Source organism: Oncorhynchus mykiss, chromosome 5 (genome assembly GCF_057628025.1).
Source record: "Oncorhynchus mykiss isolate SJ-2025 chromosome 5, ASM5762802v1, whole genome shotgun sequence".
NCBI classification, from domain to species: Eukaryota; Metazoa; Chordata; class Actinopteri; order Salmoniformes; family Salmonidae; genus Oncorhynchus; species Oncorhynchus mykiss.
Genome location: NC_143026.1, coordinates 70,423,077 through 70,439,589, shown reverse-complemented (window position 1 = coordinate 70,439,589; position 16,513 = coordinate 70,423,077). Strand labels below are relative to the sequence as shown.

Here is a 16,513-nt window from a genome sequence, read left to right as displayed (position 1 = left end):
GGCGGATGATATTGCAACTCCTATTTGCCATATCTTCAATCTAAGCCTACTAGAAGGTGTGCGTGTGTGCGCCCTCAGGCCTTGTCGCACCTGTTCTACTGTTCAGTCATGTGGTCAGGTGCCACAAAGAGGGACCTCAAATTACTATTGGCTCAGAACAGGGAAGCACGGCTGGCCCTTAAATGTTCAAGAAGAGCTAACATTAATAATATGCATGTAAATCTCTCATGGCTCAAAGTATAGGAGAGATTGACTTAATCACTGCTTGTTTTTGTAAGAAGTGTTGACAGCTCGGTGCATTCAGCCTATCTTTTTAAACTACTTGCACACAGCTCGGACACCCATGCATGTCCCATAAGACATGACATCATAGGTCTCTTCACTATCCCCAAGTCCAGAACAGACGATGGGAGGCGCGTAGTACTGCGTAGAGCCATGGCAACATGGAACTCTATTCCACGTCAGGTAACTGACGCAAGCAGTAGAATCTGATAATAATACACATTATGGAACAGCAGGTACTGTGAAGAGACATGTGCACAGATACACATGTAAGACACACACACTACCCACACATACACATGGATTTTGTATTGTAGGTAAGTTAATTTGTTAAGTATTCAGACCCCTTCCCTTTTCCCACATTTTATGTTAGTCTTATATTTTAAATTGATTAGATAATTGTTTCCCTCCTTAATCTACACACAATACCCCATAATGACAAAGCGAAAACAGTTTAAAAAAAACAACATTATTTACCACATTTTCTTCACACCCTTTGCTATGAGACTTGAAATTGAACTCCGGTGCATCCTGTTTCCATTGATGATCCTTGATGTTTTACAACTTGATTGGAGTCCCCATGTGGTAAAAGCAGTTGATTGGACATGCTTTGGAAAGGCCCACACCTGTCTATATAAGGTCCCATTGTTGACAGTGCATGTCAGAGCAAAAACCAAGCCATGAGGTTGACGGAATTGTCTTTAAAGCTCAGAGACCGGATTGTGTCTCAGATCTGGGGGAAGGGTACCAAAACATTTCTGCAGCATTGAAGGTACCCAAGAACACAGTGACCTCCATTATTCTTGAATGGAAGAAGTTTGGAACCACCAAGACTCTTCCTTGAGCTGGCCTCCACGGCCAAACTGAGCAATCGAAGTAGGTCAGGGAGGTGACCAAGAACCCAATGGTCACTTGACAGAGCTCCAGAGTTCCTCTGTGGGGATGGGAGAACCTTCCAGAAGGACAAGCATCTCTGCAGCACTCCACCAAACAGGCCTTTATGGTAGTGGCCAGACGGAAGCCACTCCTCAGTAAAAGGTACATGACAGCCCGCTTGGAGTTTGCCAAAAGGCACCTAAAGGACACTCAGACCATGAGAAACAAGATTCTCTAGTCTGATGAAACCAAGATTGAACTCTTTGGCCTGAATACCAAGCGTCACGTCTGGAGGAAACCTAGCACCATCCCTACAGTGAATCATGGTGGTAGTAGCATCATGCTGTGGTAATATTTTTCAGCAGCAGGGACTGGAAGACTAGTCAGGATTGAGGGAAAGATTAATGTAGTGAAGTACAGAGATCCTTGATGAAAACCTGCTCCAAAGTGCTCAGGACTTCAGACTGGGGTGAAGGTTCACCTTCCAACAGGACAATGACCCAAAGCACACAGGCAAGACAATGCAGGAGTGGCTTCGGGACATGTCCTTGAGTGGCCCGGACTTGAACCCGATCGAACATCTCTGAAGAGATCTGAAAATAGCTTTGCAGCGAGGCTCTCCATCCAACCTGACAGAGCTTGAGAGGATCTGCAGAGAAGAATGGGAGAAACTCCCAAAAATACATTGCCAAGCTTGTAGCATCATACTCAAGGCTGTAATCACTGCCAATGGAGGTTCAACAAAGTACTGAGTAAAGGGTCTGAACACTTATGTAAATGTGCTATTTCACTATTCAGTATTTCAGCAGTTCTTAACCTGTTTTTGCTTTGTTATTATGGGCTATATTATGGGCTATAAAAAAAGAACAAATAAAAAAGACGGCAGATACTAACATTGACCTTCATTGTACTGTTGCATGGGATAGCATATTTAGAGGCCAAAACTTAACTCAAGCATACAAAAATAATCATATTAGGTGTTATACACTGCTCACAAAAATAAAGAGAACACTAAAATAACACATCCTAGATCTGAATGAATGAAATATTCTTATTAAATACTTTTTTCTTTACATAGTTGAATGTGCTGACAACAAAATCACACAAATTATCAATGGAAATCAAATTTATCAACCCATGGAGGTCTGGATTTGGAGTCACACTCAAAATTAAAGTGGAAAACCACACTACAGGCTGATCCAACTTTGATGTAATGTCCTTAAAACAAGTCAAAATGAGGCTCAGTAGTGTGTGTGTGTGTGTGTGTGTGGCCTCCACGTGCCTGTATGACCTCCCTACAACGCTTGGGCATGCTCCTGATGAAGTGGCGGATGGTCTCCTGAGGGATCTCCTCCCAGACCTGGACTAAAGCATCCGCCAACTCCTGGACAGTCTGTGGTGCAACGTGGCGTTGGTGGATGGAGCGAGACATGATGTCCCAGATGTGCTCAATTGGATTCAGGTCTGGGGAACGGGCGGGCCAGTCCATAGCATCAATGCCTTCCTCTTGCAGGAACTGCTGACACACTCCAGCCATATGAGGTCTAGCATTGTCTTGCATTAGGAGGAACCCAGGGCCAACCGCACCAGCATATGGTCTCTCAAGGGGTCTGAGGATCTCATCTCGGTACCTAATGGCAGTCAGGCTACCTCTGGCGAGCACATGGAGGGCTGTGCGGCCCCCCAAAGAAATGCCACCCCACACCATGACTGACCCACCGCCAAACCGGTCATGCTGGAGGATGTTCTCCACGGCGTCTCCAGACTGTCACGTCTGTCACGTGCTCAGTGTGAACCTGCTTTCATCTATGAAGAACACAGGGCGCCAGTGGCAAATTCTGGGTGTTACCGATTTGTTGTGAGCCCCTTCTCTCTCCACTGTGATAACACCATATTATCCAATGCATGGTGGAAAGCATGATTCAGGCAAATCGGGCTGTCAATGTATACAGTGGGTATGTTAAGAAAATACAGAATCTGTTTCCAGATCCCAAGAGTGTGACATGTCTGGGTTAGAGTCAAAAGTGGCTTTTTTCACATGCTGGGCTGTTAACAAGTGCAGGGAGTGAGGAACATTTGACCGGAGGTCTGCTCAATCAAAAGTCATGAAGGCATATCATTCTGTCAGATCCCAGTTCAACTTTCCCTCCAGAAAGACACAATGTTCATATTAGCAGCCCAATAATACAGTTTAAAGTGAGGAAGGCCAAAACCCCCCTTGTAACTTGTACTTTCTTAAATGCTTCTTTGAAATTCTGGCTGCCTTGTTATCCCATAAGAATGGAATTATTATTGAATCCAGTTTCTTAAAATAGCTTTGGTATGAAATTGGGTAGATATTGGAAGAAGTAAAGAAACCTGGGTAGGACAACCATTTTGAGTGTTTATACGACCAACCAAGGAGAAAGGCAGAGTTCTCCAAAAATCTGTTTTTGTTTAAGCTGATCAATTTTCATTTCCCAATTCGTTTTCAATAGCTGATTTAAGTTTTGTTACTGATGCCACGGCTTTTGAACTTGTCCATCACTGTTCTAAATGGGGTAGATTGCAGAAATGGCATAATCACAGGCGGTGATATTGGCATCAATTTGCTTTTTTGCCAGTGTATCTCGTAGCCAGTGTATCTTGTAGCCAGAGAAGGAGCCAAATGTATTCATCAAGTTAAAGGGGGAATAGAAGTTTTAGGCTTGGATAAAAACAAAATAACAGTCTGCATTGAGGGAAATTTTGTTCTACGTGTCTTATTTTAGCGGGAGCTATATCGGCACATACACAAATGAGAGTAGCAAGGGGTTCCATGGCTATAGTGAAGAGAGCAGGCAAAATTGGGCACCCCTGTCGGTAGCCTTTGAACAGGTGGAATGACTGCAACATCTCATGATTGGTTACCACGGATGCCATTGGGTGTGCATAAATAATTCTTATCCAATTAATACGTTCCTTTCCAAACCCGAAATGCTCCAGAACCGACATACTTCCGCTCAGTCTGATCAAACGCCTTCTCTGCGTCGAGCAATTACCACTGCCTCAACTTTATGATCATGATACATTCCGTTGAAACGGCATCTCAAATTGTAGTATATATGTCGACCTGGAATAAAACCTGTCTGGTCAGGGTGTATGATGTCAAACATTTTTTTCTATCGGTTTGCCAATATCTTAATCCACATTTTATTTTCTATGGGGAGCAACAACACGGGGCGATAAGAAAACAACATCTCTGTGGAATCTTTTTTCAAGATCAGTGCTATAGTAGCCTCATACAGTGTTTGTGGGAGTTTGGCATTTTCTTTGGATTGTTTAAACATTCGCAACATAAGTGGAGCTAGACTGGTGCAGTACTACTTATAGAATTCTATTACATATCCATCGGGCCCAAGTGCCTTGGTGTTTGGAAATTGTGCTATCGCTGTGTTAATCGCCTCTAAAGTTATCCCAGCATCAAGTGCAGCAGCTGCCCCCCTGTCTAGATTAGGAAGTTCACATTCGGTGAGAAAGCGTTCCATAGTTTGGATCAGTAGCATCACATTTCGATTGATATAGCTTTGAGTTAAACTGCACAAAACATTTATTAATATCCTGCGGGTCTGTTACTATTTTACCATTGTCTCTTATTTTATGAATGGTTCTAGATGCCTGTACATGCCTTACCTGTCCTGCTAATAATCAATGTGGTGTTTCACCCAGTTCAAAATAATTTTGTTGTGTTCTAGCAAGTAAAGAGCCCACCCCTTTCGACAGGATGGTACTGTATTCATATTTCAACTTTGATATTCGCAAGGACTGCAATCGAGGAATTTGTAATAAAACCTCCTGTTCCACAAACTCTTTCAATTTCTTTCAGCCTCGTATTGGCGTGTTTCTTCCTCTCTGATGTATATGAAATAATGTAACCTCTAATCACAGCATTGAGAGATTCCCAAAGGGTGGAGTAGTCAACATCCCCCGTGTCGTTAGCTCCGAGGGTGAATAAAGCTATCTGCTCTTTCAAGCACTGACAAAGTATCATCTTTCAACAAGTATGCGTCTAAGCGCCACGGTCGCAGACACATTGTCGAGTTTCAGCACCATGGACAACGGAGAGTGGTCCGTAATTACAATCGGGTGATGTGTAACCGACGCAGCTGCTGAAATTTAGTTTGGAGTCCAACAAAAAAAAGTAAATGATGGAATATGACTTATGAACTGACAAAGAATGAGCCACCCAATAGATGGGCATTAGTCTCCAAATATCGACAGTGTTACGGGTTGTCATCAATGTATTTAGACTGACACTGGCATTTGATTGATTGTTGAAGTGCCTTGATAACTGTTTAACTGTACATTAGATCCTCTTTTAGATAAAGTCACCTCCAACAATAACACTTGTATTTGAGATATTTGGTGTGGCCTTAAATATCGTTTGAAAAAATAATGGATCATCGACGTTGGGTCCATATAAATTGACCAAGGTTATTAGTATCGAATTCAGTGTACCAGACACAATAATATACTGATCATTTAGGATCTGAAATCGAGGATGGGTAAATAAAAGGAATGTTTTTCCTTATCAGGATTGCTACCCCTCTAGCTTTTGAATCAAAATTAGACTGGTATATCTGACCGATCCAGCTGACTCATAGTTTTGGCTTGAGCCGACTGTTTTATTGAGGTTCTTGAAGAAGCACTCTGTCAGAGCCCAGATCTTTTTAAGATGAGTAAAAACATTAGCTCTTTTCACGACATGACCTATGCCATCAGTTCCAACTGACTATCTTTAATCCACCAGGTCTACTCTGTGCCTGGTCACTTTGGCATTTCTTATTTTAGAGCAAATTGTTGCTGTCTTACGAAACCCAAACGAAAAACATCCCACCGTGTGGGAACTTGTCATGCCACCTGTACTAAAAGTAAACATGAAACACACGTCCTCTTACTGAGTGACTTAACCAAACGAAGCACTCCTTGACTAACACAAATATTAGGGTGCCTAGACAAAGCCTGAACTAACTCGGCATCTATAGGCTCTGCATATAAAAACAAATATTAGATTACACTTAACTCTCACATTGGGACTAAAACATGATAGGCTAAACAATGCTGTATAAGCAATAACATCTCATCCAACATAAGTCCCAATCTTTGATCTTCTGATCAAAAAGACATCAGTAGGAAATTCAAACACATTCCTGGCCTCCGATAAGCCACTTTGCTGGTTGACACAGCAGTTCTGTATCCTCAGCCAGGGAGCTTGCTTGACAAGAACATGTCAACCTCTCTTTGTCAAACGTACTTGTTGATCCCTCGACTGTCACCTTAAACCAGGCTGGGAAGAGGAATCCATGTCGCATGTTGGCCGCCCTGCATTTCTTGTGCAACTCATCATACTCTTTCTGTTGGTTCCTCACCCCCTTAGTAAGATCTGGGTAGAAAGACACCCTGGCTCCTTTGTAGTTAAGGGGGAACTTTTGACTAGCCAGTTTGAGAATGAGTTCCCTGGTCTAGAGAGAGTGCAGTCGTGCAATGAATGTCCTTGGTGGTGCGCCCTTGGCCGGCTTCGTTGCCTGTGATCTGTGTCCGCGGTCGATTGGGATGGGTGTTTTGAAGTGTTCACTCTCCAGCAATGCTGGTATTGGCTCTGAAACAAATTCAATGGGTTTCCCTTTCTCAGTGTCCTCCTGCATCCCAAATATTCGGATGTGCTGTGTTAAGAAGCAGTGCGGTAGGGTTGTGTTTCCGAGGACGCATGGCTTTCGACATTCGTCTCTCCCGAGCCCTTACGGGAGTTGTAGCGATGAGACAAGATAGTAATTACTAACAACAATTGGATACCATGAAATTGGAGAAAAGGGGGTAAAATGTATTTTATTTTTGAATTTTACCCCTTTTTCTCCCCAATTTTGTGGTATCCAATTGTGTTAGTAGCTACTATCTTGTCTCATCGCTACAACTCCCATACGGGCTCGGGAGAGACGAAGGTTGAAAGTCATGCGTCCTCCGATACCCAACCAAGCCGCACTGCTTAACACAGCGCGCATCCAACCCGGAAGCGGCCGGTTACGACAGAGCCTAGGCGAGAACCTAGAGTCTCTGGTGGCACAGCTGGCGCTGCAGTACAGCGCCCTTAACCTGTAGTGACGCCCAGCCCGTGAACGGGACCGTTATCATCATCTGACACTAATTAGCATAACGCAACTGACATAAATCTTCCTAGAAAATCTTCCTATTCATGAAAATCACAAGTGAAATATATTGGAACACAGCTTAGCCTTTTGTTAATCACCCTGTCATCTCAGATTTTCAAAATATGCTTTACAGCCAACGCTAGACAAGCATTTGTGTAAGTTTATCATAGCCTAGCATAGCATTATGCCTTGCTAGCAGCAGGCAAACTTGTCACGGAAATCAGAAAAGCAATCAAATTAAATCGTTTACCTTTGATGAACTTCGGATGTTTTCACTCATGAGACTCCCAGGTAGATGGCCAAAGTTCATTTTTTTCCCAAAATATTATTTTTGTAGGCGAAATAGCTCCGTTTGTTCTTCACATTTGGCTGAGAAATCGCCCGGAAATTGCGGTCACCACAATGCCGAAAAATATTCCAAATTAGCTCCATAATATCGACAAACATGGCAAACGTTGTTTAGAATCCATCCTCAAGGTGTTTTTCTAATATCTATTCGATATTATATCCGTCGGGACAATTCCTTTTTCTCTAGGACTGGTTGGAGTAATGGCTACCTCTGCACTTTACGCGAGAATCTCTCTCGGAGCCACCATGTGACCACTTACGCAATGTGCCCCCATACGGCTATTCTTCAACAGAAATGCGTAAAACTACGTCACAATGCTGTAGACACCTTGGGGAATACGTAGAAAGCGTAAGCTCGTTGATGGTACATTCACAGCCATATAGGGAGTCATTGGAACGCAGCGCTTTCAAAACCTGGGGCACTTCCGGATTGGATTTTTCTCAGGCTTCAGCCTGCAACATCAGCTCTGTTATACTCAGACAGTAACTTTACAGTTTTGGGAAACGGGAACGTTTTTTTTTCAAAAATGAAAATACTGCCCCCTAACACCAAGAGGTTAACCACTGCGCCACCCGGGAGGCCTGATAAAATATATATTTTTTAAATAAATAAAATTGAGCGGTGCTCTAACAAAACATGTCCTTTCCATAGCTTGATCTCTAGCGCCCCCATTACTTAATGTCTTGCGAAAAGTGTTATCTAAAATACTGTCTCAATGATGCTGGACCCCAGGAAGAGTAGCTTCTGCTTGCGATCCTTAATAAATACAAATAGGATGGCCACCATTGCCCCCCCCCCCCCCCCCCCCCACCACTAACTTTACCGCCAATGCTGAGAAAATCCTAGGGGAAACACTGCAGTTGCTCTCTTTTCATCCATTGCAGCTTTAGCCTCTAGTGTTTCCACTTAGTTAGCTCAGAGGACTAAAAAAATGGTTATATTATAAGGACACACCTCATCCTCTTTCTCTTGTTTTAATAGCATATGCAGAGTAATCTGAAATGGCTCCATTAATTATTCACAGCAGGTAGTCTGGTCCACGTTAAGTGTAATAAGCTCCCCATGGACTGACGGTGTCGCTGAAATCCCTCTTCAATGTGAGCGATACTTTGGTATGTAACTCACTCGGAGTAGCCTCCATTTTGAAGTTTGAATCAAGTTTGTTGGGACCAAGTAAGAATGTTGAGTTGGCAATGACCTCTTACAGTCCCAAGGCACTGACTGATAAAAAACAAGATGATATTCAAGTACAAATGTTTCACCTTTGTAGTAAAGTTGTTTTCATTCTATTCTGTTCATGTCAAAGGCAGAATTTCCACTACTGGTGACTCTAGCGACGCCAAAGTGCCAGTGGTTATTGTTTCTGTCTCTCATAATTAGTCTGACTGCAGACAGACCGTTGTGTTTTGCTGGTGCATCGGTTAGATTGGTTTCCTGGGCCCCAGCGTCCCCTGCTCTTGGTGTTGCTGCCTGTATGGCGCTGGTGACCATTACTGTAATCAGCCTACTTTACGGGTTTGTAATGGTGCTAATTGAAGAGATTAATACAGCAGCAGCGGCGTGAGGGTGTCCTCTCCCCTTCCTCAGGCAGATGGTTTTGATGAGCACCCACTGTGAACCTTAAGTGTTTCTGCTGGGATTACAAACACTGGGGAGGGGTCCCTGTTGTGAAGAGTGGGGAAAAGAAAAGAGGAAGAGGGCTGGTAGCTTGGTGGGGGAGCAGGAGAGGGGACAAAGCAGAATCAAACAGTCCTCCATGTCCTCCCACATGCTTGTCTTTAGGCATTCTGTTCCCTCAAAAGAGAATATGAGGCCCAGCACCTTTACCACCGTACATTGATCTGTGGTTCACTGCGTGTTGGGCACATATTTACTGTTTGGTCATTGACAGTTTTATTTAGCATTTTATTTTTTGCACCAAAACCTGTAGAACATAATGAAAGATGCAGGTGATGTTTCATAAACAGGTGGAAAACTGCTATTTGTATCGTCAAGGGCCAGGCCTAAAGAACATCAAAGGGTTTTGGAATACTTCATAAAATACTTCATGAAATTCTAAGAATAAGTAGTGTGGGGAAATATTTAGTTGGCTGTCTATTAATTGACTTGCCAAGTACAAGTTCTAATGGAAGCGATTGTATTGCGGTCATGGAGATCTGAATGATCAAATAAGAAGGCAACAAAGAAGCAACACCGTATTCAAAGATGCAGCCCCCTTTCGTCCATTCTGTCCCCAACACCGCCACATAGGGAGCCCAGTGCAAACCATCTTTCTCATCCTCTTTTGTCTTAGTTGAAGACCAGCCGATGGTCTCTGCTTATGCATATCAATGGGGAGAGTCCTGTCCTCTTGTTTGTCTTTGCCAAAAGCTCTGGCTTTGCCTTGTGGCTCCCAGGGAACGGCTCCCTGCTCTCCTCGCTCACCACAGTTCGTCCTCGGGGGCTCTGATTGGCATTCACAGCCAAAATGTGGGGGTACGCTAAGCTGGAGTGCAAATGTTTGCCAGGAAAGTGGCGGGTAGAATAGTGATGGCCGATGGGTCTGGAGTGTCCGTGATCAGAAGAGTTGTCCGGGGGATTTCTCCAGCCCTTGCCGTTTCTACTCTGCAGCTGGAGAGAGGAACGGAGAACAGAAAAGAAAGGGGGGAGAGAGACTGAATGAAAGGCATCTGGTGCTGGAGAGCTTGTGACTGTTTAACGGCAACCTTTTCTTCTCTTTGATTTTGCTCCAGCCAAGGATTACTAGTACTTGGCATTTAGAATGATTTGATCATTAATGTTTCTGTGTATGTTGCCCAAGCACTGTGATATTGAGTACATGCTGGTCTCAGCCTTAACAGCAGGGAAGGGCTTTCTGTGTGTTAAAAATGGTTAAGTTATATATTAATGTGTTATTACAGTGGATAATTCATTTTCTATCTATATCCTTGCGTAAAATGACACCGCCTCAAAGCATTTGTCACAAACTTTTTTTCATTGTCTGCGTCTCAAACTGCTATTACCTTTTGTAGTCACAGCCCTTTTGTTATTATTTAAACATTTACATTTTAACAGGGAAATCCCATTGAGACAAGGCATCTTTTGCATAGGGAACCATGCATGTATACAAAATTTACAAATACAATGTAATATTAACATCCAATATTTGCAAGCAATTTAACAGCAATCCCATTCCTCAACAAGGAGGTCCTCCATTAACTACTACCCCACTCCAGAGCATCAAGGTGCAGAGAGCTCTGCAGATCATTCTATCCACGGGTGCAAAAAAATAACCAAATGCAGATTTACCTAATTCCATAGAGATCAGCGGGACCTCTAGAATTTCTGTGGAATGTGGATTTGCACAAGGCGTTTGACAGGGTTGACCATAGTATCATTCACTACAAGATAAAAGCCCTTGGTCTTAACCGCAGGACCAAATGGTGGATGTTAAAGGAAAACATTCTAGTGCGAAAGGGATCAGCTGTGGAGTCCCGCAGAGGAGCATCCTTGGTCCACTTCTCTTCCTACTGTACATTTAACGATAAAATCAGCCTGCTCTCATAATTCGTTTTTTTTTATGGGTAACTACTCTACTGGTGTCCCATAAGAACAAAGCCTTGGTCAAAGAGCTCCTTAGTGCAGAGTTATCCAATATCAGTAAATGGCTTTCAGATAACAAGCTTTCTCTGCATCTTGGAAAAACAGAATCCATCTTATTTGGTTCCAGAGTAAAGCTTGCATGATCCCCTGATTTTAGTGCCAAAGTGGGCTTACTCGGTGGTTACACCAAAAAAATTCCTGGAAGCTGAAAATGCCCCAGTTCTTCCATGGCCTGCATACTCACCAGACATGTCACCTATTGAGCATGTTTGTGATGCTCTGGATTGATGTGTACGACAGCGTGTTCCAGTTCCAACCAATATCCAGCCACTTCGCATAGCCATTGAAGAGGAATGTGACAACAATCAACAGCCTGATCAACTCTATGCGGAGGAAATGTGTTGTGCAGCATGAGGCAAAAGGTTACTAGATACTGACTCGTTTTCTGATCCACGCCCTTTTTGTTTCAAGGTATCTGTGACCAACGGCTGTATATCTGTATTCCCAGTCATGATTAGGGCCTAATGAATTTATCTCAACTGACTGATTGCCTTATATGAACTGTAACTCAGTAAAATCTTTGAAATTGTCACGTTGGGGTTTTATATTTTTGTTCAGTATATTTATAGTTGGCTATCCATGTGATCTGGTTTGGTGACTCGTGTATCTGGAATTTAACAATGAACTAAGGTACTGCGGAAGTTTTTAAGAGGGCTTTATAAACAAAGAGAGCAGTGTATCAATCTACGAGACTTAAGAGAGGGCCAGCCTGCTTTCTGATATAGGATGCAATGATGTGTACTCAACCTGTCCCCTGTAATAAAGGGAAATGTGCTGTGGTAAACTGCATCTAGTGGTTTCAGTGTAGTGGCAGCTGCATTCATATAAATGGTGTCACTGAAGCCCAGCACTGGCAGGAAAGTTGACTTAATTATCTGTTTTCTCCTGTTCATGCAGAGGCATAGTCTATTTCTAAAGAAGCCCATTTTTTTTATTCAACTCAACTCATTTATCCATATGCTTTTTTAAATAACTTTTAATCAATCCATATGCCCAGATATTTATTTATAATATAATAATCTGAGAACTTGTACCGTTTCTTAACATGTACCATTCTAAATATTCTACATAAAGGGGATTGGGCTACATGTTAAGAAATGGTACAAGTTGTGTGTGATTTTAATGTAATGTATCTGGTGAAGTGAGACCCTAATCAAGCTGCTCTCAAAGTAAATACAGTTCTCTGGCAGACAGGGGGCAGCATTAGACAGCACTGTTATCAGAGTATGTGTCTAACTGGCCTTACTAGTAATGTGATGGGCTTTTTTGAAAAGTGAATTGTAATATCGCTTTCGTCAGCAGTGGTAATGGTAGGTTGCTTTGGTGAAAGCTGAGCTGGGCGATTTGGCATTTTAATGAGATTTGTAATTGGAATGCCTAGCAAAAGGCTGTAGTACATAGATTGCATAAAATCATCATGAATAGTTAATGCTGGTTCTATTTAGCCAGATATTGATAAAAAAGGAATCCTGGTCTTATGTTGATATTGATTTTAGGGCAGCTTCAGAGAGAATTGGTCAAGATGGTTGTTATAAGCAAACATAATTAGCCTAATTGCTCATTCAGTTCTTTCCAAATTAGGGATGGGCATGAGTACTTTAACGGACGTCAAATTTCCATCTTTAACCAGAAATACTGTTAACATTTTTGGTGGATGTGAGTTGTGGGTGCCGGAACAGGCAAGTGAAATGTTGTCTTGAAGACCTAGTTAATTTTCTTTGACTCTAGTGTTCCATTAGTACATGTGCATTTGTGGGTCACAAAAAAAATAAACCAAGCCAAGCATCACACCGTTCTTCTCCCTAAATTACTTTTCCCCCTCAGTGTCTCATTCACTCAATTGCCTTCCAACTGCTCCCTACACACACACACACACACACGTGTGCGGAGTGCGCGCACGAGCTCCAGTTAGGCCTACAGAAATAAATGCCTTTCAAAACACATAACTAATGGTACACAAGCTACATTCCTTGACAAATGACAGTTTTAACACATTCTAAATGGACTGGATTTATTAAGCATAGGCCAAAGAAAATGTCAAAGAACAGGCAGAATTTTGTAAATTGAACATCTGTATATCACCCTGTTTCAAATAATAATTATTTTAGAGTTTAACTGGTCCAGATGTGAAATGTGCATCACCACTTTTCTTTATTCATTTGGAAAAATATTCTGTTCTTTTTGTGATTTCATTATTATTATTTTTTTTTACTATAAAATAATTGTCTTGACTGTGAGGGCTCAGGAAATATGGGTGTCTTGTCTGCTAAATTTAACCTTATTTTGTTAAGCCATTGCACATCCATAGGCTTCTACAAGCAAGCACCACTGCTGAGGTTACTGCCTTTTTGAAGATTGCGTTGCACCATCTTATTTAACCAGTTGATATTATGGTTTCAATAAATACATTTTATGGCACTTTTTTTATGGACTGACGTGTATACACTACATGACCAAAAGTATGTGGACACCTGCTCATCTAACATCTCATTTAAATATCATGGGCATAAATATGGGGTTGGTACCCCCTTTGCTGCTATAACAGCCTCCACTCTTCTGTGAAGACTTTCCACTAGATGTTGGAACATTGCTGCGGGGATTTGCTTCCATTCAGCTACGAGCATTAGTGAGGTCGGGGTTCCAATTTTCAAAATCAGTGTGTAAGAACTTGACTGGCCTGCACAGCCAAGACTTCAACCCATCGAACACCTTTAGGATGTTCAACGAGCAGGTATCCACGTACCTTTGGTCATGTTGTGCATCTTACTTTTAGAAACTGTTCTCACAGTTCTGTCAACTTTCTTGTTGGTTTTGAGGCTCGCCTTCCTGTTCTGTCTGCTATGCACGTGTTAGAGTATGTGGATACGTTGTGGTAGGGAAAACCGTCATTAAAGCAGGAGATTGTAATGCGTCTCGTAAAATCTGATAGAATAGGTTTGGTTAAGGTGCTGTTTCCAACTTGCAGCCACCAGGACCTCCTTTATGGGCATTAGTTTGTTGTTTCTCTAAGGCTGCCTTAACCTTTGACTGGAGACGCTTAATTACAGCTGGGTGCTAGTGTTTATGCCTGCCTGTCGGTCAGCGCTAGGAGGAGAAATCCCTGTAGCCCTCTGGTCAAACACAGATATTACACTCTGTAATAACACTGGCCACCCGGCCTGACCCCACTCCACTTCATAAAGAAAGGCACTGTGCATGTGTGTGTTTGGGACTGGCGAGAGAATGAGGTTTGAATATCGTGATCCCATGTCAGCCACGCATTGTCTAAACTTTTACCAAGGCATTTTCAGGCCAGTCTGCTTCTTACCAAGTAACACAGACCTCAACACAGACACTCGTCTGCAGAATTGTAGACTTTTATTCAACATAAAAAAGCACTCCATCTGTGGGCACGAGACCGCCGTCTCGGCAAGGATACATCTCTCCCTCTGAGTGTTGGAGGATTTGGCTGTGTGTGGAGGGAGCTTTCCACCACAATGGCCAGTTTGCTCAGCATCAGTATCTACCCCTGCAGGGTAGTGCATTCTGCAGGGGTAATGCGCTAGAATCCAGCACTCAGGCGACACTAGCTTTGATCACCCTCGCCTTGCGCACATCAGGCTGGCATTGTGCTTTAAACCATCAGGGCAGGGATGGTGGGAGCTTGGTGCTCGTGGGACGCTGCTAATGGTTAAAAAGCACGGAATATTAAGTGCAGATACACCGGTCAAGAATGGGAGAAGAGAAATACTGTTCATTTGAGTGTTTCTGTGCATTAAGCAAGGCATATGTGGAATGCAGATGACACAGCTTTTTCTCTCTGTCCAATGCCCTGTGCCCTCCCTCCATCTTTGTTGTTCCTTTCCACACCTCCACGGGAGATGATCAAAGCTATGCCGACACACCAATGATGTTGTCTCTCATGATGTGTTTACTGTTATAGTTCGGTATAGGCTACTTACTGATATTTGCAGTTATTTTCTTCAGGATTTCCATTAAAAGTATTCATGTTTTAATCTGAAATGATAGATTTAATAATTATTTGCCATTGTCTTTCTTTCCAGGTGAAAAGGAATGTTTCAGACCTGACAAACATCCCAGTGCGACACCAACAATGGGAGGGCTGGCCTGCTGCGGCATCTGACGATTCGGTAAGGATCAAAAACACATGTCTCTCAGGCTTGGACTTGGGAACACCACTCCATTTCCATGTTGTCTTTGGACCTTATAGCTGCTGTTCACCAGCAGTCTTACATAAATTAGGAAAATATGTTACCCATGTTTTCATTTACTGAATATATTTTGATTTAAGAAGGTTAAAGACCCGGGTTAAAGTTTATTCCATGAAGGCTTGATAAAAGCCTATTTTACATGTAGTGAATCTCGGTTTGAGAGAAACTGTTAAATGTTTTCAGTGCTGAAACCATCTGTCCAGTCTAAAAGTAAGAGGTAGAAACTAATTAAAATGTCAGGACAGTCTGCAGGGGTTTCCAGGGTCCTTCTATCTGTGGACATTAAAGCTCACGTCATTGAGTGTCACTGACCTCTCCCGCCTGGGGTCACCGTTCAGCCATTCAGCTAAATTTAGTCAAAGTGATCAGACGGGGTCATCACACGGAGCCCTGAGGAACTCCGACCAACCCCCCCCCCCTTCTTTGACAGCTTGTATGTTCCCATGCTAATTTTATGGATGATTGTGCAACTGGGTTGTTCCATACACATTCTTTTGGCTCTTCAACTTTTATATTTGCTGTTGTTTTAAAGTATTACCTCATATTCCATTATTTTATGGCATCCTCTTTACTACCCTGAACTGGGTTTTCTTGCTCTGATCATGATTAAAATCTACAATTACATTTCTATTTTAGATGTAGTACAGGGTGTGGTCACCTGGTGAGAACCTGTTCTCTAAATGTTGTGTGGTTCTTATGGCAACCCTCTCTTTTCCCATCTACCATCTACATTCAAATATTCACTTTGGCAAATTGAATTAACAATCCCTGCATCTTTTGTTGTTTTGTTTAAGTGGAGCTTTTATGTCTCGTTTGGTTTCTCTCTTGTCAAAGCAAATACGTACATTGCAACCGTTTATTTTCCTGAAAGCTGAGACAAAAGGTTATATTTCTTTTTTGTTCTAAATTGTTTGCTCTTTGTGTGCCTTAATGTAAAGCGCAGTGGCCAAAGGCAGCCTCTCAAACCACAAACCATATACAGCACTGAT

General features: G+C 42.5%; 1 protein-coding gene across 2 annotated transcripts in view; it reads left to right on the top strand.

Moving 5' to 3' along the window:
• The window catches only part of LOC110524429 (FAS-associated factor 1), an 81,061-nt gene that overhangs the window by 17,874 nt on the left and 46,674 nt on the right, over positions 1-16,513 (top strand). For both annotated transcript variants that reach the window (XR_016496272.1, XM_021604036.3), the window contains exon 8: positions 15,357-15,443. Coding sequence is in view for 1 of the 2 variants with exons in the window: in XM_021604036.3 (XP_021459711.1) it covers positions 15,357-15,443 (87 nt within the window). In the remaining variant the exon portion in view is untranslated. The remainder of the gene's footprint in view (positions 1-15,356; positions 15,444-16,513) is intronic.